The 22,676-nt window shown below is 43.8% G+C and overlaps 1 protein-coding gene across 1 annotated transcript in view; it reads left to right on the top strand.

The window, feature by feature from the left end:
- Positions 1 to 20,776, top strand: part of IGFN1 (immunoglobulin like and fibronectin type III domain containing 1) — a 30,909-nt gene extending 10,133 nt beyond the window's left edge. Inside the window, exons 10-33 of the mRNA XM_067310426.1 lie at positions 273 to 545; positions 1,832 to 2,897; positions 2,994 to 3,171; positions 3,397 to 3,736; positions 3,941 to 4,792; positions 4,841 to 5,383; positions 5,510 to 5,821; positions 6,104 to 6,274; positions 6,323 to 6,493; positions 6,542 to 6,550; positions 6,605 to 6,841; positions 7,382 to 7,540; positions 7,760 to 8,497; positions 10,000 to 10,124; positions 11,168 to 11,309; positions 11,926 to 12,222; positions 13,036 to 13,335; positions 14,316 to 14,489; positions 15,458 to 15,586; positions 16,083 to 16,385; positions 17,554 to 17,642; positions 18,763 to 18,958; positions 19,598 to 19,897; positions 20,436 to 20,776. Of these exons, the coding sequence (XP_067166527.1) occupies positions 273 to 545; positions 1,832 to 2,897; positions 2,994 to 3,171; positions 3,397 to 3,736; positions 3,941 to 4,792; positions 4,841 to 5,383; positions 5,510 to 5,821; positions 6,104 to 6,274; positions 6,323 to 6,493; positions 6,542 to 6,550; positions 6,605 to 6,841; positions 7,382 to 7,540; positions 7,760 to 8,497; positions 10,000 to 10,124; positions 11,168 to 11,309; positions 11,926 to 12,222; positions 13,036 to 13,335; positions 14,316 to 14,489; positions 15,458 to 15,586; positions 16,083 to 16,385; positions 17,554 to 17,642; positions 18,763 to 18,958; positions 19,598 to 19,897; positions 20,436 to 20,776 (7,445 nt within the window). The remainder of the gene's footprint in view (positions 1 to 272; positions 546 to 1,831; positions 2,898 to 2,993; positions 3,172 to 3,396; positions 3,737 to 3,940; positions 4,793 to 4,840; positions 5,384 to 5,509; positions 5,822 to 6,103; positions 6,275 to 6,322; positions 6,494 to 6,541; positions 6,551 to 6,604; positions 6,842 to 7,381; positions 7,541 to 7,759; positions 8,498 to 9,999; positions 10,125 to 11,167; positions 11,310 to 11,925; positions 12,223 to 13,035; positions 13,336 to 14,315; positions 14,490 to 15,457; positions 15,587 to 16,082; positions 16,386 to 17,553; positions 17,643 to 18,762; positions 18,959 to 19,597; positions 19,898 to 20,435) is intronic.
- The last annotated feature ends 1,900 nt before the right edge of the window (positions 20,777 to 22,676 follow it).

Here is a 22,676-nt window from a genome sequence, read left to right as displayed (position 1 = left end):
AGTATTATGATACTGAAATCCATTAATGACTGCAAGCTACCCCCATATCACAGTGGTGGATAGTATAAATGCACAAGAAGATAATAAATATCTCTTTCTCTGTCCTTTAGAATTGGGCACAGGTGCACACCCCAGTTTTTCTTTTTTCTGCTTAAACCAGTGTTCACAGGGTTGACAAGTTCTTTTCTTTCTTCCTTCTGCTGCAACAAGTTTTTCTTGGAAGACAGAAGTCCCTCTGTTTCCTGTCTGTAGCCCTTGATTTTCTATTGCAGCCATCCCTGTGAGATTTAAGCACCCACTCAGTGATGTTCATTGCCCCGAGGAAGAAAATGCTGTCTTTGAGTGTACCCTACGCACTCCCTGCTATGATGCTGTGTGGCTACACAAAACCCACCTCCTCGAGGCAAGTGAGAAGCACCAGATCTCTGTAACACCTGATGGTCTGACCCACCAACTGATTATCAAAAACATTCTGCCCTCTGACAGTGGCATGTACACACTCGACACTGGACTCTGTTCCTCAAATGCCTGCCTTATTGTAGAGCGTAAGTGACACTGTGTTTCCTGTGTGATCAAGTGATTCCTGTATTATGTTCTATACCTCTCACTGTCTGATTGCTCTGTTAGATGATAGTATACTGAGAAATGATTTGTGGAGCCTCTAGTTTCTAAATTATATTTGGAGAAATGAGAGCCAGGTTAGACCCTTATTCCTCCTCAGATGAGACAAAATTTACCCTTTTTGTTAGCCCTGGCAAATCTTGGATCATTTCCTCTACAGTTACTCTAGTGTGGTATGTTCTCCATCAATCGTCTAAAAATAATCCCTGTCTCAACATGTGTTTTTCACAAAGCTGGCACTGTGTGAACACAGTACAATGTACAGGGGATTAAGGAGCTTTCATGGGTGTCTTGCTAGATAGTGTTTTTCTTTCCAAATTAGAGGTTAAGAATGTTAGAAGAAGCTGGGAAGATGGGAAAACATGCCTTTCAGTGAAAGCAGGTTATCAGTCAGATGACGTCTATTTTTTTACTTCCAAAAGGTCATTGCTCTGCTTTCTGTTGAGTTCCTGCTGCTGCAAAAGCGGCTATCTCTCATTAGGGCCTCGTCTGATGACCTTTCAGAAACAGAAAGGTTGCTAAATAAGACTTACAAACTGCCCACTGCTTTCACTGAGCCATTAATGCTCTGCTGAAATGATATCTAGTGTGAAAATCAAAATTGCATGTGACCTGATAGCTCCACTGTTCCTCTGGGAAAAACCTGAATTTTGGATTAATACAAAGCTATTCATAGAACTGAAATCTTTAGTCTTCAGGTTTTCAGGTTGGAGATCTAAAATGCCAGAATGCCAAATATGCAAGCTGCCTCAATAGCCACGAGATCCCAATTCATGGGTAGGAACTGATGGCCACTCTGTGTGGGGGATATTCTATTACTCCTCCAGGCCTGGAGGAAGAAGACACAAGAAACTAAATGGGCCCCAGATATCACCTAAGCCCTTCAGGATTAGACCTATCATGCTGGAAATTTGCCTTGCTTTTCATTTTTTTTTCAACAAACATGTTTCTACTAAAAATAATTGCCTTTTTAACTAAGAAATGTAAAATTATGTTTGAATAAGCCACTAAAAACATTCAGGATTTGAACTGAATATAATTTTATTTAAATATATTCTGTTTCGGGGTTTTAGAATGAAATGATAACAAATGCTAATGCATTTTCTTTAGTTGCTGATGCATTATATGACGTATTAATTGCCTGTTCTTTTTTTCTTTCTTTTCCTGTAAATTGCTTCTGCTCCAATCAAACAATGCATCTTCAATATAGATGCCAAAGGAAAGAGGAGACAGAATGAAGGAGGCGAAAGAGATAAAGCCGGCTGGATAAAAGGACCATTGTCAGATAAAGACAGGGCTAAAAAACTTCAACAAGGAGAATATCTTGGTGGCCAAGATCATTTTATGGACGTTAGCATGGAAGAAGATGGCTTGTACAGAAATGGCCAAGAAGGCAGTCAAGGCTACTCCATTGATGATGATGGCAGACGTAGATTTTTGGGACAAGAAGGGCTAGATGGAACCCACAGAAGTGGAAGGATGGGGTTTGGGCAGTTTTCTAGAGCAGAGGTAGATGGAGACTCAACGACAAGTGGTGGTAGTAGCAGTAGATTAACAGGTGTAAGAGACACAAGTGGATTAGGGTCTTTCCATGGTGAGGATTCTATGATAAGCAGAGCAGATATTGGTGATGGATTAAGAGGAACAGGTGGATGGTATTCTGTGGATGGCAGAGGTGATGCTAGATCTGGATTCAGAAGTATGGAAGGTTCAGAGGCTCTTCATGGCAAGGGTGCTGTGTTTGAAGATACTAGTGCTGGTACTGGGGCTAGGGTGGGAGAAGCAGGCAACAAGAAATTTCTTTATGGTAAAGAGGGTTTGGTAGTTGGAACTGAGGCTAGCCTAGGTGGAAAAGGAGGTATGGGTTCTCTTTATCAAGAGGAGGGTATGATGAGAACAAATGGTTCTAGCAGTGCCGGTGTAGGTGGAATGTATTCTCTGTCTGACAGGGATGCTATCCTAGGTGGAGCCAGTCCTGGGACTGGTCAAAGGGCTGAAGAGATTATGGGGTCTTTTCATGGCACAAATGCCACAAGAAGTGGATCCGGAGGTGTAGGAGGTAGGGACTCTCATGATGGTAAGGATGGTATGTTGGATGTTCTTAACACTGACATGGATGATGCACAAGGTGTGGGCTCTTGGCATGACAAGGATGGTAAATTAGGTGATACTAGTTCTAGACATGGCTTTGGGGGTGTCAAGAGATCAGGGGCTACTGATGGAAATTCTGTGTTAGATGGACTCAATCCTGATTCAACCAGTGTAGGAAGCCTGCAGTCTCCCTACGGTAAGGATGATCTATACAGTGAGACTAGTCCAGGGACTGGAGCTGGTAGGAATGCTGCAGGTACTGAGATTGCTAGAAGAATAAGATCCCCCTGTGGCAAGGATGGCATGCCTACTATAGCTGATATTAATGAAGCAAGTATAAATAGAGGAGAAATAGGGACTCCCTATGGCAAGGATGACCTGAGAGTTGAAGCCAGTGGTCCTGCAGGTCAGGGAGGAAGAACTGGCTTGCTGTATGGCCCAGATGGTCTGCCAGCTGGAGCAGCTGTTGGAGATGCCACTGCTGTTAAAATTGGGGGGTTCTATGGTAAATATGGACAGTCAGGTGAATCTGGGGCTGGAGATGGAAACAGGATTGGAGCTGATGTAGCAGATAAAGGAGGAAAGGAGTACCCCTATGGAAAGGATGGACTTCCTGTGGGAATGTGGGCTGGGGCTGGTGGTGATGGTGCTGGTTTGGGAAGTGTTTGTTCTCCCTATGGAAAGGATAGTCTTCCAGCTGGGACTGGTGTGGGTGGTGCTGGTGTAGCTGGTGCAGGAGGATTTGGCTCTCCCTATGGAAAGGATAGTCTTCCAGCTGGGGCTGGTGTTGATGTTGCTAGTGTTGGTGGTGTGGGAGGTGTTGGTTCTCCCTATGGAAAGGATGGTCTTCCAGCTGGGACTGCTGTTGATGTTGCTAGTGTTGGTGGTGTGGGAGGTGTTGGTTCTCCCTATGGAAAGGATGGTCTTCCAGCTGGGACCGGTGTGGGTGGTGCAGGTGTAGCTGGTGCAGGAGGATTTGGCTCTCCCTATGGAAAAGATGGCCTCCCAGCTGGGGCTGGTGTTGGTGGTGTGGGAGGATTTGGCTCTCCCTATGGAAAGGATGGTCTTCCAGCTGGGACTGGTGTGGGTGGTGCTGGTGTAGCTGGTGCAGGAGGATTTGGCTCTCCCTATGGAAAGGATGGTCTTCCAGCTGGGACTGCTGTTGATGTTGCTAGTGTTGGTGGTGTGGGAGGTGTTGGTTCTCCCTATGGAAAGGATGGTCTTCTAGCTGGGGCTGGTGTTGGTGGTGTGGGAGGTGTTGGGACTCCCTATGGAAAGGATGGTCTTCCAGCTGGGACTGGTGTTGGTGGTGCAGGTGTAGCTGGTGCAGGAGGATTTGGCTTTCCCTATGGAAAGGATGGTCTTCCAGCTGGGGCTGGTGTGGGTGATGCTGGTGTAGCTGGTGCAGGAGGATTTGGCTCTCCCTATGGAAAGGATGGTCTTCCAGCTGGGGCTGGTGTGGGTGGTGCAGGTGTAGCTGGTGCAGGAGGATTTGGCTCTCCCTATGGAAAGGATGGTCTTCCAGCTGGGGCTGGTGTGGGTGGTGCTGGTGTAGCTGGTGCAGGAGGTTTTGGCTCTCCCTATGGAAAGGATGGCCTGCCAGCTGGGGCTGGTGTTGGTGGTGTTGGTTGTTTGGAAGGTGTTGGTTCTCCCTATGGAAAGGAAGGTCTTCCAGCTGGGACTGCTGTTGATGTTGCTAGTGTTGGTGGTGTGGGAGGTGTTGGTTCTCCCTATGGAAAGGATGGTCTTCTAGCTGGGGCTGGTGTTGGTGGTGTGGGAGGTGTTGGGACTCCCTATGGAAAGGATGGTCTTCCAGCTGGGACTGGTGTTGGTGGTGCAGGTGTAGCTGGTGCAGGAGGATTTGGCTTTCCCTATGGAAAGGATGGTCTTCCAGCTGGGGCTGGTGTGGGTGATGCTGGTGTAGCTGGTGCAGGAGGATTTGGCTCTACCTATGGAAAGGATGGTCTTCCAGCTGGGGCTGGTGTGGGTGGTGCAGGTGTAGCTGGTGCAGGAGGATTTGGCTCTCCCTATGGAAAGGATGGTCTTCCAGCTGGGACTGCTGTTGATGTTGCTAGTGTTGGTGGTGTGGGAGGTGTTGGTTCTCCCTATGGAAAGGATGGTCTTCTAGCTGGGGCTGGTGTTGGTGGTGTGGGAGGTGTTGGGACTCCCTATGGAAAGGATGGTCTTCCAGCTGGGACTGGTGTTGGTGGTGCAGGTGTAGCTGGTGCAGGAGGATTTGGCTTTCCCTATGGAAAGGATGGTCTTCCAGCTGGGGCTGGTGTGGGTGGTGCAGGTGTAGCTGGTGCAGGAGGTTTTGGCTCTCCCTATGGAAAGGATGGCCTGCCAGCTGGGGCTGGTGTTGGTGGTGTTGGTTGTTTGGAAGGTGTTGGTTCTCCCTATGGAAAGGATGGTCTTCCAGCTGGGGCTGGTGTGGGTGGTGCTGGTGTAGCTGGTGCAGGAGGTTTTGGCTCTCCCTATGGAAAGGATGGCCTGCCAGCTGGGGCTGGTGTTGGTGGTGTTGGTTGTTTGGAAGGTGTTGGTTCTCCCTATGGAAAGGATGGTCTTCCAGCTGGGGCTGGTGTGGGTGGTGCTGGTGTAGCTGGTGCAGGAGGTTTTGGCTCTCCCTATGGAAAGGATGGCCTGCCAGCTGGGGCTGGTGTTGGTGGTGTTGGTTGTTTGGAAGGTGTTGGTTCTCCCTATGGAAAGGAAGGTCTTCCAGCTGGGACTGCTGTTGATGTTGCTAGTGTTGGTGGTGTGGGAGGTGTTGGTTCTCCCTATGGAAAGGATGGTCTTCTAGCTGGGGCTGGTGTTGGTGGTGTGGGAGGTGTTGGGACTCCCTATGGAAAGGATGGTCTTCCAGCTGGGACTGGTGTTGGTGGTGCAGGTGTAGCTGGTGCAGGAGGATTTGGCTTTCCCTATGGAAAGGATGGTCTTCCAGCTGGGGCTGGTGTGGGTGATGCTGGTGTAGCTGGTGCAGGAGGATTTGGCTCTCCCTATGGAAAGGATGGTCTTCCAGCTGGGGCTGGTGTGGGTGATGCTGGTGTAGCTGGTGCAGGAGGATTTGGCTCTCCCTATGGAAAGGATGGCCTGCCAGCTGGGGCTGCTGTCGGTGGTTTGGGAAGTGTTGGGACACCCTACGGAAAGGATGGTCTTCCAGCTGAGGCTGGTGTGGGTGGTGCAGGTGTAGCTGGTGCAGGAGGATTTGGCTCTCCCTATGGAAAGGATGGTCTTCCAGCTGAGGCTGGTGTTGATGGTGCTAGTATTGGTGGTCTGGGATGTGTTGGGACTCCATATGGAAAGGATGGTCTTCCAGCCGGGACTGCTGTTGATGTTGCTAGTGTTGGTGGTGTGGGAGGTGTTGGGACACCCTATGGAAAAGATGGCCCTCCAGCTGGGGCTGGTGTTGGTGTTGCAGGTGTAGCTGGTGCAGGAGGATTTGGCTCTCCCTATGGAAAGGATGGTCTTCCAGCTGGGGCTGGTGTTGATGGCGCTAGTGTTGGTGGTCTAGGATGTGTTGGGACTCCCTATGGAAAGGATGGTTTTCCAGCTGGGGCTGGTGTTGGTGGTGTGGGAGGTGTTGGTTCTCCCTATGGAAAGGATGGTCTTCCAGCTGGGGCTGGTGTTGGTGGTGTGGGAGGTGTTGGGACTCCCTATGGAAAGGATGGTCTTCCAGCTGGGACTGGTGTGGGTGGTGCAGGTGTAGCTGGTGCAGGAGGTTTTGGCTCTCCCTATGGAAAGGATGGTCTTCCAGCTGGGGCTGGTGTTGATGGCGCTAGTGTTGGTGGTCTAGGATGTGTTGGGACTCCCTATGGAAAGGATAGTTTTCCAGCTGGGGCTGGTGTTGGTGGTGTGGGAGGTGTTGGTTCTCCCTATGGAAAGGATGGTCTTCCAGCTGGGGCTGGTGTTGGTGGTGTGGGAGGTGTTGGGACTCCCTATGGAAAGGATGGTCTTCCAGCTGGGACTGGTGTGGGTGGTGCAGGTGTAGCTGGTGCAGGAGGATTTGGCTCTCCCTATGGAAAGGACAGCCTCCTAGCTGGGGCTGGTCTTGGTGGTTTGAGAGGTGTTGGTTCTCCCTTCGGAAAGGATGGTCTTCCAGCTGGGGCTGGTGTTGGTGGAGCAGGTGTTGCTGGTGCAAGAGGAATTGGCTCTCCCTATGGAAACGACAGTTTACCAGCTGGGACTGGTGTTGATGTTGGTAGTATTGGTGGTTTGGGAGATGTTGGGACTCTCTATGGAAAGGATGGTTTCCCATGTGGGACTGGTGTTGATGGTGTGGGAGGATTTGGCTATCCCTTTGGAAAGGATGGTCTTCCAGCTGGGACTGGTGTTGGTGGTCCTGGTGTAGGAGGAATTGGCTCTCCCTACGGAAAAGATGGTCTTCCAGGGGGAATGGCAGCTGGGACAGGTGCCAGTGGTGCAGGTGTAGCTGGTGCAGTGGGAGCTGTATCTTCCTATGGAAAGGGTGGTCTCCTATCTGGGGCTGGTGTTGGTATAGCTGGTACAGTGGCAGCTGGCTCTCCATATGGAAGGGACAGTCTTTCAGTGGAAATGAGAGCTGGGCCTGGTGGTGCTAGTGTGGAGGGTGCAGGGGGAGTTGGGTCTTCCTGTGGAAAGGATGGTCTCCCAGCTTGGGCTGGTGTTGGTATAGCTGGTGGTGCAGGAGTACTAGGTGCAGGTGGTGTTGGGACTCCCTATGGAAAGGATGGACTTCCTGTGGGAATAGGAACTGGGGCTGGTGTTGATGGTACAGGCGTTGGTGGTTTGGGAGGTGTTGGGTCTCCCTATGGAAAGGATGGTCTTCCAGCTGGGACTGTTGTTGCTGTTGGTGGTGTTGGTGTTGGTTCTCTTTATGGAAAGGATGGACTTCCTGTGGGAATAGGAACTGGGGCTGGTGTTGATGGTACAGGCATTGGTGGTTTGGGAGGTGTTGCTTCTCCCTATGGAAAGTATGGTCTTTCAGCTGGAACAGGTGTTGGTGGTGCTAGTGCAAGGGGTGTTGGCTCTTCCTATAGAAAAGATGGTCTCTCAGCTCTGGGTGTGGTTGGAGCTGCTCGTTTTCCTTTTGGAGATGAAGAAGGAATGGGATCTTATCACAGCAAGGATGCTATGCTGAGCAGAGCTCAAGGATATTTAGGTGGAACAGGAGGAGCTGCTTTTCCTCATGGCAGATCATCTTCAGAAGGTGGGGGGGTTGTTGGTGCCTCTGCAATACAAGCTGCTGGGTCTCCCTATGGCAAGGAAGGTGTGTCAGCTGGCTCCAGGGCTGGGGCAGGTGGTGTTGGCAGGTTCGGAAGTGATGAAAGAGAGTTGCATTCATTCCGTGGTAGAGAAGGTGTGGTAGGTGCTGTTGGACTTGGTGGTGAATCTGGGCTGGATTCCCATCCTGGCAAATTTTCTATGCGAGATAAAGCTGGAACTGGTGCTCACAGTGATTTCAGAGGATCAGGACGCAGAGGTTCAACTGATGACAGAGATTCACTTTCAGGTCAAGGAAGTGCCAGGGGTGAAGACAGGGATTTAGGACAGTTAGGCTCCTATTATAGGAAGGATTCTTCCTTTGGTGGAGCAGGAAGTAAATCCCATAACAGATCTGCTGATGGGAGGAAGTCAGGTGTTCTTGGTGAAGGTTCACTGGCTTATGATCAGATGTCAGGTCTTGATGGTGGACTTTCTTCAATAAACCGAAGAAAACAGATGCCTGGCCTTGATATTAACGCAAAAGAATACTTGAAGAATACAGACAGTATGGAAAAAAGAAGATGTTTTCCCAAAGATGATTTGAAAGGTATGTCTTAACCGATGATTTTCGTGTTGCTGGTGTTTGCATTTTGATATTCACATTTCTAATCCTGGAGAGAGTTTAACCTTATGGTTAAGACAAGTACAGTTATACAGAGAAATTTGTTTATCCTGAGATCTGTTCCTAATTCTACCACTGATTTGCTGTTTTTCTGTAGACAAGTACCTTCAGATCAAACTACCTTAAAATATCCATTAATTTGGGTAACTCAAATTTTGAGCATGTACCTTGAATGTGGTTTAGATGTGCTCGGAACACTTGCAATTCTACCAGTGACCAATGAGGCTGACCCATACTCCAGAGCTCAGAGAGGACAGGATTTTAATTTAAAAAAAAATTCTTTTCAAAGTCTTTTGCAACTCATTTCCATGTGGTAAAATGAAAGATTATGTAAATTATGTAAAGCAGATATGTGTTCATTCAAATAAATGATTCAGAGCATACATGCAACAAGCTTCAGTTCACAAACATGTTAGTTCCCATTTAGTTTTGAGGAATATGGCTTTATTTCTTTGATTTTGCTGCAGTTTAAAACTTAGCATTTCTCTTTATTTGTTCTAACACCTACTGCAAAGAACTGCATTTTTCGACAGTTCTGGGAACCGCTCTGTGCCCCATTATGTTGAATTAATGGGCACATTAGGCCTAATGTAAAGAGCTCTTGTCTCTTTTAACATGAGAGATTATAAGGTGTTACATATAGGAAAAGGAGAATAATGTGTATGCATCTGTATGACCCTGACCGGTGGCTACAGTATCAAGATGATGACATGAGAAATGGTAGAAATGAGAAACTTTATATATATATAAAAGGAGGATATTAGCCTAAAGGAACTGCTGACCAAGTTAGAAATTTCTGAGGCAACCATAACATAAATACAAATAAAGGTGTAAAATCAGGAAAATTGGGGCCAATGGAGAAAGGGTAAATAGGGGCATACTGTTTATTTGAGAGAGGATGAAGATGTTAAAGGGGAAGAACTTGGGAGGGAAGAAAGGGAATACAAGGGGTAGAGAATAGTATGACTGGGACTATTTGGTGAGACCACTTGAGCTGCCCTGTATCTGGTCAATGTAGCAAAAAAGAACAATAATGGGAAAGAATAATAAAATAGGACATCCATGTCCTGGAGGAGCCTGTTTTTTTCCCCACTGGCTGTAGATGGAGCCAAGACAATTAGCATAGATTTAAAATAGCAAATCTGTAGATGGATAATCTGATTTGTGATGAATTCACTGTCCATTAGGTTGATGTAAGTGCCGTATTGAATGCAGGCCAGTTGGCATATCCTCCAAAGCAATGAGTTTATGCCAGTTGGCCCATAACATCTTGGTACAAAACCCTGTCATGACTACAGTATATTTTTTAAAAAGCTTTCTCCTCACCTACACGTGCATTTTTGTTTATATATTGCTCTTTGTCAGTCTCTGCTCTTGTGTAACGCAGAGATAGCATCTTTTATACATTTTTTTTCCTGAACCTTCAGCACCACGCTGTCATGTCAATAAACCATTAGTAGATGTCAGAGTCCTGAAAGGGGAGCCAGCTGAGCTGTCTTGCACTGTCAGTAATGATGAAGTGAAAGGAACCTGGTTTAAAGATGGATTAAAGGTAGGTTGTTTTCTTTGATTAGTGGTGCTCTGCTTTCTGGCTTTACCTCTCGTGTAGTGTGTCAAGGTGTCCCTCCCCCTGCCGTTCTCACAGTGGTCTGAGTATGGCCCCAGAAGAATTGCACAGGAGCCTGTTTAGACTAAAATTCCTGATAGAAACCCAGCAAAGTTTCTTCCCTCTTCCTGCTTAAAGGCATTTCCATTCTTGTTGACACCAGGAGGGTTTGTGTTTTCCATCCTTTTTTCATGGGTGGAGATGGGACAGGTCTTTTCCTTTCAATGTGGATGTCTGATGTGTGACAGAAACATGCAAAAAGCAAGGGTGAATCTTCAGAGGATCTTCAGTTTGAGGACATGATCCTCAGAAATGCATAACAGCAAGAATACTTCTTCAGATCAGTGCATAAGGTCAACCATATATATCATATTCCATGGACTCTGGAATCCAGAGGATACTGTAGGAGTTCAGAGGTGTCATGCTCAAGCATGGGCCAAAGTTAGCATTAAGAATAGAAAGAGAGAGCTTGCAGATATTATTCCTAATATTTTAGGATTGTAGCTCAAGGTAAATCTCCCATTTACTTTAATGGACTTTGAATCAAGGCTCTATGGGGAATATGTTGGTGCATTAGTGCTTATATGCAGTGTTACCAGGTAAATAATCCCAGAATATTATTGCTATTGAACAATTTGGACCATAGCAGGATGTTTCTTGTGCATTAATAACGCGTTATGGTGGAGGAATGTTGTAAGCACAGCTGAGGTTTCCTAAAAGGTGCTGTTCTCTGGGAATTGCTCTGTTTTCAGTGCTTGTTGCTATTGTGAGAAGACTGGCTCCGGCACAGCTATTGGTTACAGTTGCTTCAAACACACAGAGCATTCCTGGAACTTTTAAATTATATTTCAAATTTATTTGTCAATTTTCCTTTGAGGAGTTAGGTCATATGTCTAAGATTTCTGTCTTATTAAAGTTTGGATTGTTGGTTGGGTTTTTTTTTGTTTTTTGTTTTTTTTAAGACTAGGTCTCTGTGCTTTGCTTTGTAGTTAAAAAGCATGGATGGAGTCCTTTTTGAAAAGGAAGGCTCAGTCCACAAACTGATTATTAACAAAGTAGAAGATATTCATGCTGGAAAATATAAGTTTGAAGCTGCAGAAATAAAAACTGAAGCTTCTATTTTTGTTGAAGGTGAGTCTGTTCAAACTACTCCCATTCTTTAATGCAGCGTGCTAGCCTTGATGTGCTTGAAATGTAATACATTTTCTATGAGTTCTATAGTTCGTCATCAAGACAGCTTTATAATAAAGAATCTACAAAGATATGGGAGATGTTTTTGATATAGATTGGTGCATTTTGTAATTCCAAATTTAATCAGGGAGTCTTCCTGAATAGCTCCTATCATTAACTCCAAGGTTTTGGCATGCACATAACACTTCATCAAACCAGTTTCTTCATTCTTGTGTGTGTTTAGTGTACTGCCTCTGAGATTACGCATTCAGGACAAAATTTGCTCCAGCGACAAGCACAGTATGATACCATAAATACTTTGTGACAATTTTCCTGTAGCAAAGTGCATGTGCACTCTGCATGCAGCTGAAGGAGAAGATTCAAATGTTGTGAGCCTCTAAGCATCACCGGCATCATCATGAACAGCACTGATTCAGTTTGCACAAGCCCCAAAGAGCCAGATTAAATATTGTTTGCAATATACAGCAACCATGAATACAGAGAAGTCCTTCCCTCCAAGGTGAGCTTTATACTCTTTTGAATTGCAGTTATTAATAACCTTGTATTGTCTGCTTAGATCCTCCTCAGGTTGACAAAGTTCTCCTCAAAAACCTAACAAATGTTCCTACTGTGGCCAAGGCTGGGCAGAAAATAAGGATAAAGATCCCTTTTGAGGGCCAGCTACCAATCAGAGCAACATGGCTAAAGGACAGAATGGAGCTAGTAGATGACACAAGGATTCGTGTTGATAAAGCAGATACCTTTACCATGTTGTCCATCTCCAGCAGTGAGAGAAAGGACTGTGGGGATTACAAAGTGAGGCTGAAGAATGACCATGGAGTCCTGGAGATCAACCTAAAGCTTGTGGTAATAGGTGAGAACTCTGTAACATCCACTGTGGCTTTCACTGTAAAGCTCAGGCAGGGGAGCCTGAGTAGCACTGGTAACAATCTTATTTAGGGCTACAATGTATTTCAAGATGAATAAGGCTTTTGTGAATGCTGCTCATAGGAACATCTATTCTTACCTCTCTTCTGAAGTACCCAGCTAGAAATATATATAATTCCTAGAACTGCAGAATTTCTTGAACTTGCATTGACTTTGGTAAGGTCAAAGGGGTATGTTTACAATAAGGGATTCTGACTGTGCCCGCACTTCAGGTTACTACAAAATCATCTCATATGCCATGAGCACATGCAAAGAAGACCCAGGCACATCAGCTGGCAGGCAGCCATGGCAGTCCAGGACTGTGGTACTAACTGTGGGGCATACTGCCTGCAAACTGGTATGGTCCATGTCACTTGGCATGGCTGGGCCTTGTTAGGTGCAGACTACAGGCATATTTAAAAACAGATTATCCAGGCCAAGTTCAGTCCTACCGTAAAAGTCTGCTGTTTTTGTCCAGAAAAGATGTTCATCCTTATCTGGGAGCTGACTTGATACAGTGCTCATGGGAGTAATCAACCCGAGGAGCAAGGGCCTGGCTTCTTACCCCTTATCAAAACTTAGGAGAAGAGTGGATGTTGGAAGAGGCAATTCAAGTCCCTGTACCTCATTTTGCAATTATGCATATATTCTAGCTGGAACCAACTCTCCCAGCTGGTGAGCAAGAAACGATGATTGCTCCAAACCCAAGAACATGTCTGAATCTAGAGCCAACTTGCAGTTGTTGTGTTCCTCTTTTCAGACAAGCCACAGCAACCCACAGGACCCATCAGAGTTGTAGAAAGCTCCCCAGGTGACATCACCATTCAGTGGAAGCCCCCAAAGGATGATGGGGGCAAACCAGTGCAAAGCTATATTGTCGAGAGGCAGCAAGCAGGCAAGCAAGACTGGGTGACTTTGGGAGAAACCCCCAAAAGCTGTACCACTTTCACCACCAACAAAGTAGAACAAGACATGAGCTACTACTTCAGGGTGCGAGCTGTGAATGCAGAGGGAACCAGTGATGCACTGGAATCAGATGAGGTGAAGGCTGTCTGTAAAGGTAAGGAAGAACTTTTTAAAATTATATTCTTACGACCATGTGGGAAATTCATTATTAAAGCTGATATCAAGGAGAATTCACTGCATTTTGGATGTTGCTACAGATCTGAATCTGCATTCTGGCTGAACAAACCTGTGAAGATTTCGCATCAAGACTAGGAGCTTCTTGTAGGCTTTGGTGGTACTGAGTGAGACAGTGTTAAATTTTCAGTTTTGTTCCAATCTGAATTCTAAAACAAGTTAATGGGGGAAATGCAATGCGCATCAAGACCAGAAAAACTTCTTCCTTGGATGACTACAAAGAACACATGCAAGGCCTTTTCTTAACTCCACAGGCAAGAGAGTCTCTCAGTGCCTGCAGCACTTTTTAGTATGATCACTTCATACCCCTGATTTCCAAATAAGCAATTCTATTCTTTGAGTCTGCCAATGAATTAAAATATTAGAACGGTTTTATCACAAGCATGAACATAGTACTAGTGAGAGAGCAATACTCTATTTCTCATTTTCTTCTATCTGCGTTTTCATTCATACAATTACAGGCCATCCTTTGCAAAGATAAATTCTTCTGCTAATTTTTCATTGTTGTGCCTTTCAGTAGTGTTGCTATATTTTGAGGGCTCTAGCAGGGGAATTAGAAAATCCATCCTGATCCCAATTTCTAACATTAAAAGCAAGATTAACACTGACCTTTCCTATGGTGTAAGAATGTACATGCTTCTCTCTGTAGGCTGACAGTGTAATTCTTGGTGGTGATGACAGCAGGTCATTCATGAAAGCAACTTTAGGAAAGGAGGTCTATGCTCCTGGATCCTGTTTGTGTGGGAAATAGGATATACAATGATATGTTTTCATTCAGGTCTTCAAAACATATCCATATGAATACAGTGAGGAAGCTGAAGGAAGAAATTACTTGGAGCAGTTCCTTGCCTTGCAAAGAAAAAAATGCTTGCTAATAATAAAATTCTAATCTCCTTCTAGCTTCACCTGGTCCCCCAGATCCCCCTGAGATCATCAGTGCCAGCAAAGGAACCATCACAATATCCTGGAAAGCACCTCGTAAAACTGGCAGTTCCCGAATTGTGGGGTACATTGTTCAAAAACGCGAGAAGGGTACCAATACCTGGGTGCCAGTCACCAATGTGCCTGTAGCAGGTAGGTAGCTTAAACCCTGGAACAGGCTGGAAAATGTCAAAAAGACAAAAGGTTCAGCCAGCTTAGAAGGTAATACGCTGATCTTTGATGTGAAGTTGCTGTCTTCTCACCCCTTGTTTCCTGCTTAGGTTTTTATACCTTTTCACATCAGTGTTTTTCCTCTTAAATTCTTGAGCTGCTAACTGTCCCCATCTCAACCATGTTTACCCCGTCTGAAGTTTTACCTTCTTACCTAGTCTACACTCTTTCTCACAGCTAAGCAATTTTTTCAGAAGTCTAAGCCAAGGTTGCACAGCTGCATCAAAGCAAAGCCAGTCCTTGATTCATAGACAGTTGAATGCCTGGGAGGAGGGTTATGATCTCTTATTGCTCTCAGGAGAGGTCTTATCTAGATGGTGTGTAAGTGTATGGCTAGGGAAGAGTGCAGAGAAGGTCACTGCTGCATCTTGGGACATAGCTCCTCTATGGATAAACTGACATCTTCAGTTTCTAGAACTAAAATCTTCACTTCACACATAGAAATGCTGTCCTTAATCCTAGTGCTGGAAACGTGGCAGACAGGAATTTATAAATGCAAGGGACATAAAGAAACCCAAGTGATGTGTATGTGCTCCAAAATGTGTTTTGACTATAGCTGTTAATTATCTGTCAGGTGAAGGCTAGGACTTCCTATCTGGTATAGAAGAGTTTAGGATTATCCCATGAGGAAAAGCAGTATTTTTCCTTTCTCTGACTTAATCGCTCTCAGATGGCGTCTGATCTGAAAGGGAATACAATGAACACATCCCAGAAGTACCTATGCGCTAGAACAGGGAAGGGCAGAGGAAAGTGTGACAGCATTTATACATAGCTCCTGAGAATTATTCAGTGTGCTGTTCTACATGGCATAAAGTCCAACATCATTGTGTCACCGTTTACTGCTTGGGGAACTGCTCACCTGAGCCAACACGCTCCTTTTCTTCCTGCAGACAGGAAATTGAAAATGACCAATCTCAAGATGGGGCTGCAGTATGAATTTCGTGTGGCAGCAGTCAATGCTGCTGGTGTAGGAGAGGCCAGTGCACCATCACAGCCTGTCTTTGCTCAGGATTCCACAAGTAAGTGAACTGCCCCCATCTGTCTGGCTTGGGGATGCTTAAAGCAGGATGTAGACTGGGGGAGTTTGTGGAGAAGCAATGTTTTAAAATGGTTTTTAAAATATGTGAAGGCAAAAATGAAATAATTGGAGACCTGTTTCATGGCTGAGAATCCACTGTCTGCATGAGAAAGGAATGGAAGGATTTTCTGTGTGATGAGTAAGTCAAGGTGTGGCAGACTTCCTGTGCAGGAGCAATGTGCAGTGTGGGAGCAACAGGCAGTGTGAAGAGGTACTTAGGATGAGTCACAGAGCACTACAAGAGTGTTGCAGACTGTGCTGCACTATAGGTGGGAGCAGGAGCCTCGATCCAGCTCTGAAGAACTGGGACAAACTGGAAGCAAAATAGCAGGGTGGATATCCAGTGCGCTGCAAGAATGTTGAGAATCTCAGGAAGTGACTGAAAAGGGGGTACAGAAGTCTTAAAAAAACAGATGAAATAAAATTTCTCATTTCAGAACCTCCAGGTCAAGTGAGGGACCTTAGAGTGGCCAGCAGTGACAGCACTAGCATCACCCTGACATGGAGAAAACCTGAGCCAAAAGGCGGGGTTGATGTGAAAGGCTATGAGGTAGAGATGCGATCTTATGACAACCTCAAATGGACCAAATGCAGTGCTCTTCCTATAAAGGCAACCACGTACACAGTTAAAGGCCTGCAAACCAAAGAGTTGTACTTCCTACGTGTGAGAGCCCTCAATGACAGTGGCCTAGGAGAAGCCGCAGAGCTTGAAACTTTCATTGAAGCTGCTCTTCCTGTTGGTAAGTCAAAGTGGGCTGCTTTCAAAATGAACTAGGTCCTTCTATAGGTAACAGGACACAGACGACTTTGCTGGAAATTTGGACTGTGGTATTTTAGTCTGTGGGTCACTGTGACAAGAGCTTCTTTTAAGTCCCAGGCGGTAGCAGAAGGACAAGTACGACGTTGCTCCTTTCGAGTATGCTCTTGTTTTGTTACTTCATCAGGAAAATCTGAAGATTCAACTGACAATAAATGTACAATGCACAGGGTGGTGAGCTCATGTTAGAGACTCATTACGATACAAGAACCCCAAATATTTTTCCACAGATTTACATTTTGCCTCTCACACAGAGCGCCTTCACTGTTAGGTGAAATGAATCCCACAGTCTGCAGTCCTATCACTTTATAACTTTTCAAAAGTTGAGAAAATTTGTAACATATAAAATAGTCACTTATAAGGTGGGTTTTTTTTCTTTCTGTTCTTCAGCTTTTCCAAAAGATCAGATTTGAAATGTTATTGAATGGAAACAAGAAAAAGAAGCAAAATGTGTAATTAAAAAAATAAAAAGTTAAATACAATAGTATATTATATTGGTGAAAAGAAAAAAGAATATTAAAAAAGAATATTATATGAAAAGTATTTTTAGTAAACTCAGGCCTGTTTTCTGAGGATGTCATCTGGGGTTTTCAGTGTTCATAGCTTGCTATTTCGCTAGGTCACGTGAAAATCTCAAATACACAAAGAACTTTTGAAATGGTCAAAAAATACTCTTAGTTCAGCTGTTCTCATGACTATATCTTTCATAAGCATCTATTGCAGTTTCCTTTTCCATAAATATCATTTTATGTAGAATATCATCCATGCGACAGGGTAAAGTGTGTCAAAGAGCCTCTTTATCCATGATTGAGATGTCGTGACATCATGTGAAAATATTTTTACATCAGTACTCTTGTTTAGTTGTAGTGGTAAATAAATAATAGTAAAATTTAAAAGCTGTAATGGTTAGCAAGGAGCTCTGGTGCTGAATCAAGGAGCTCTTTTTCAACAATACCACTATGATTTTATCAATAGCCCACAAGCGAGCTGTTGGAAAGACTTTAGGAGTATCAGACACATGCATATGAGTTTGTCTGTCAATAACTTTGTCATAGCATATAACCTTTGATTGTAATCACTGTCTTTTCTAGTTCCTCCAAGGTTTCTAATAGATGACAGGGTGAAAAGCTTCCTGATTATAAAAGCAGGCAATACCATCCGAGTGCCAATTCCCTTTGAAGTAAGTTTTCAAATGGTTTCATAAGAAATCCCCATGTGTTTTTATGCTGTAGCCAGTAGCAGACATGTAAACTGAGCTATTTTTTCTTGGTGTGGAATTTTTACAAGATCCTGGGCAAATCCTTTAAGCTGCTTTTACTTTGTAAACTTTCTGCACAAGGAAAACAACAACAATTCATATGTCACTTTTGGTATTAGTGGGTTATGAGATTATGGTCATTCATTAATCTCTGCAAACAAGGCACTTTGATATGGTTGGATGAACAGTACTCAATATTATCATCATCTGCTACTAAACTTGCATGCTTAGATTCATCAGCTGATTTCCCCCGACTCCCTTGGAAGACCCAAAGGTAGGATTTCTAACAACATCCTGCTGACTGTATTCAACTTACTAAACAGCAGTACTTTACTTGTATTACCTAAGAAAGGGGTTTGCGCTGGTAGAAATGCTATGTGCTTTGACCTAAGCTTGGAGCAATACAGGTAAGGCCTAGGATATCAGGAAGAGGTTGATGAAGGAAAAGTGTGCATATTTGCTGGCCTTCCTTTAGCTCAGGTGCTATCTTGGGGAATAAAGACCAAAGATGGCACAATAGAAAGATATCCTACAGAGGATCCTTTTACTTTCCAAAACCAGCAGATATTTTAAAAAGTACAAAATAGTAACTACTGTTACCATCTGTTTTTCTTGATCCAGCACACCTTGTTTGACATAGTTATACCTGAGCATCTTAGTACAACAAAAGAAAGAAAGAAAGAAAGAAAGAAAGAAAAAAGTTACAAAGAAACTAAAGTTTCTTTATAGGATTTAAAAGTTAAAGAAACAAAACAAAAGTTAAAGAAACAAAAGTTAAAATTAGAGAAACAAAATAGAACTTTGCAGAGTTATCTGAACTAGCTCTGAAGGGGGTTGCTCAGGCACTGGAAACAGGTTATCATCATTATTATCATAATCTTCCATTTGGATCTAATTTGTTTAGATCCAGCTCAGGTGTTTCTACATGTCAATGGATTGTGTCATGTAGATATACATTTGGGAGAAGATGACAATGTTAAAGGTGTAAAGACATAAACTGGAGACAAAACAGGTGGGCTGTAACCTATGTTGCTCTTTGTAGGCATCTCCAGATCCGGTAGTGACCTGGTTAAAGGATGGGCTTCCTCTACCAAAAAGGGCCACAATAAACACTGAACATGGTACCACCCAACTGCTGATCGAAGCAGCTGAGTTCTCTGACAGTGGCACCTACACTGTTGAGCTCCAGAATGGGTCAGGGAATAAAGAAACATTCAGCTTCCAAGTTCAAGTTACAGGTAACTCACTACTATCTATACGTGCAGATTTAGGGATGAGTAGGCAGTAGGCGAGGAGCTGAGCTGAGCACAGTGAGCTCTGATTCAGTTAAGCAGTGCAGGCACAGGGAGAACTAAGGAATACAGTTTTCCATGAGATTCAGTCCACCCACTTTGTGGTATCACTTGACCATATCTGCGGGACAGAGCAGTCTACTGATTTAAATTACACCTCCTTACCAGAATGAGTCTGCTTATATACACAAGGTTATGAAGCTAGATAGTGCAAACCACAGGAGAGCAGCTCATGCTCTTTGTAACAGCCTAGCATTAACTAGTCAGTAAAAAGCTGTAGTACCTTTATTTAGTCGTAGCCATAACAACTCTGTAAGCTGTCTCACTAAGCTGAGAAAGTATAGCTGTATCAGCCCTCATCTTCTACCTCTATTCATAAGAAGGAGAAGAGGCCCAGCGCTGCTGGTATAATGCAGGAGAAGTTCATGTGCATCTGAAGGAGGAAGATTCAAATTTTGTCCCTTCCAATGACCAGGATGTTTACTCAGCTGCTAGACTTGGAATATCTGATGGCCTCGAAGGTTTTAGTGTTCCCTACTGTGCCACTTTCCCTACATCTTTGGTATTTTTGCCTTCATCTGACAGATATCCCACAGTCCCCTGGACCTATTGAATTAGAAGAGAATGTGCCAAATACAGTGACAGTGACCTGGAAGCCATCAGCGTCTGAGAAATGGGAAAGTAATCTCTACTACACGGTCCTGAAATGTGAATCACAGAAAGGCTTGTGGCACGTGGTGGGTGACCTGATCTACACCAACAAGTTCACATTCACCAAACTTATCCCAGGCCGGGACTACTACTTTAGGGTTGTGGCAAAAAATTACTTGGGAGCCAGTGGTCCATCTGAAACTGTGCAGCCTTGGAGACTTCGAAAAGAAAAGGGTAAAACGGCTTTTACAAATAGCTATCAATGTACCCATGTTGTCATGCTTTGTTCCTTTTAATTAATTATTTTAATGTTTCTAGTACAGCCTTCTGAAATAGGTCTCTCCTCCTGTGAACATTTAGTTGCCCAGAATGAGAGTGCATAGAGATACCTAAGAAATTCCTGTTTGGCAAGGAAGGCTTGTCCTCTCTGCACAGACATTGTTGCAAGTCAGATATTATTCGTTTATTTCCAGGAGTTATGTCACACACAATTGATCACAGAATGAATTCCCAGCAAAATCTGAGGCTTAAGGTTTGCAGAAACCAAAGTTTCTGACTTAAAGGTTAAAATTTGGTCAATTTGAGAATAAACCACAAATTACAATTCACAGGTGCATGGCATGTTGGGCAAATTGTAATGTAGAATGCCGTTGTTAAAAGTCACAGTTGAAAATCAATCCTTTGCTCTGACTTCTATCCCCACAGAACAGTATCTGAGTTTATGTTTGTATGTTGCTGGGTTTTTATTTTTTTGTTTGTTTTTATTTAACAGCTGAATTTCAAGTCAAACAACCAGAATACAGGGGAGTTAATCAAACTCAACCCCCGAGATTCCTCGTCCAGTTGAAGCCTCATGTGGTGACCACTGGGACTGAGTGTCATATGAGCTGTGCAGTTGCAGGCCATCCACCACCGAAGATCACATGGTATAAGGATGGCAGGGACGTCTCCAAGGATCCTACTTATTTGTGCACAAATGTCTTTGGTGTCTGCTCCCTGATGATCCTAGATGTTGCAAAAAATGATGAAGGAGAATACATGGTAGAGGCCACCAATAAACTGGGCCGTGCATTCAGCAAAGCCTTCCTCACCATTAAAGGTAAGAATCTTTAATGCCTGTAATTCATCATGTGACGTTAAGATTTGTCATTGCTGCCAAGACACCTTAAAATGGTTGCCATAGGGCTTTAGTGACAGAAAGTATCTCCTGTGAGGCAGAGTGCATTTGGACTGCTTTACTGAATTTTAAATTAATCTATTAGTGATCAAGTGTGAAAGACAGAAATGGAAATTAAAAGGCAGATCTGAAAAAAGACTTGATTTCTACATGAGCCCAGAGGTTTTGGTTCACCTTGAGCTAATCTTTTGGAAAGAAATATCCCATTTTCATTTAATAAGATATCTAATTTAGATTTTTCTACAGGGCAGGAATGGTAGGGTAAAAGACTTGTGTGATAGCAAGATTAGGTGAAGTGGTGAGGAAAAAGCTGGTGTTAGGTAACTAAGGGCAATGAGAAGAGAGGAAGGAGGGATATGAGATAAGTGTAAAAAAGGGTCATTGGAAATCCTGGCATGAATAGAAAATCAGTGTAGTTGAGGATGGATGGATTGTGGATATACTTACGGATAAACATCGCTGACGGTTTTACTCAGCTCCTCATGAAATATCCTTAACTTTGAGTCAAATACTCTCCCTTTAATGCAATTTGGCACACCTCAGTGGGATTATGTGAGTGGAAAAATGAGCAGAGCAATTATGAGTGGTCAATTAAATCCCTGTAATCCTTTTTCATGCGTTGTTTTTTTCTGCCCTGTAACATTTCAGGTTCTCCTTCCAGCACACCTTTCAGACTGTCTCCCTCATTACAATATTGAGCTGCTTCTCTCTTCCTCTTATTTTCAGACTCCTCCCTGTAGCATGATCTTCCTGAAAATATCTCTGCGCTCCTATGAAAACAAGAAAGTTTTCATTGAGAACTAGCTCTGTATGAAAGCTATGTATCTATCTTCAGATGTGCATGATAGTCTGAGTGTTTTATTTTTCTGATCCAGTAGTTGTATTTTGAGCCTGGTGCTGCACTGTAGTCAAAATGGAAAAAAAGCTTTCAGGGAATTGTGTCTTTTCATAATGATCATGGTTTTTCACTATGACTTTTAAAATACATGAGAAGCTTCAAGAACACAGAAGATGAGAGGAAAAAGGATGTGGCCAAAATGAAACTTTCCATGGAGATCACATGTGTGAGAGACCATTCTGTCATACCACCCAGCTGTTGTCAGGCTGTCACAAGAACATTTCTTGACACTGTACTCTATGAAGCTGACCTTTTGGCTTATGGATTTCTAATCTGCAGCAATCATTTTAGATTCCATGTAATCCTTGGCAAGTTTCCTAATTCTGCTAGAAACCATTCTGCATGTATTTCGCTACCAGTTAGCAGCTAAACATATTGTTTGCTTTAACGCCAAAGTTGAAAAGAGTATCTGTCTGCATTTTAAATACTGTCAGTTAGCTTTACCTGAGCATGAGAAATATTCTCAGGCTAGGCTAACATAGCAAAGCACTACTGGCAGAGAAAACGCATTGAAAGGAGTGAACGGAAATCTAGAACCAGTTGTATTTGTGTGGGCAGATCAGTGCTGTACTTTAAGAAACTACTATAGCAAGTGCTATAGAAAAGGATATAGAGGTCTTAAACTATCACATTAGTATCATCTTTGAAATGTAATTGCCCCTACCTCATGACATCCCTGGAATATTTTTGCATAATGGAAGAAGAGGTTAAAAATCTTTCATGTTTGACCAGAAATATGTGATACCACCAGAGATTCTCTACCACGGCTGGGAAATTCCATCACTGAGTGGAGAATGAGACCGGAAAGCAACAATGTATGATGACTTCCCAAAGGTATAACACTGCAGCCTTAAGACCAAAGGTACTTTCATGACAGCATCACAGAAGGCAGGAGAGTCAACATCAAAGACTCAAAGCCACTGAATTTTCATACAGCT

Source organism: Apteryx mantelli, chromosome 25, assembly GCF_036417845.1.
Source record: "Apteryx mantelli isolate bAptMan1 chromosome 25, bAptMan1.hap1, whole genome shotgun sequence".
In the NCBI taxonomy this organism is placed as follows: Eukaryota; Metazoa; Chordata; class Aves; order Apterygiformes; family Apterygidae; genus Apteryx; species Apteryx mantelli.
The sequence above is the reverse complement of the archived record's forward strand: the minus strand, read 5'-3'. Positions and strand labels throughout refer to the sequence as shown.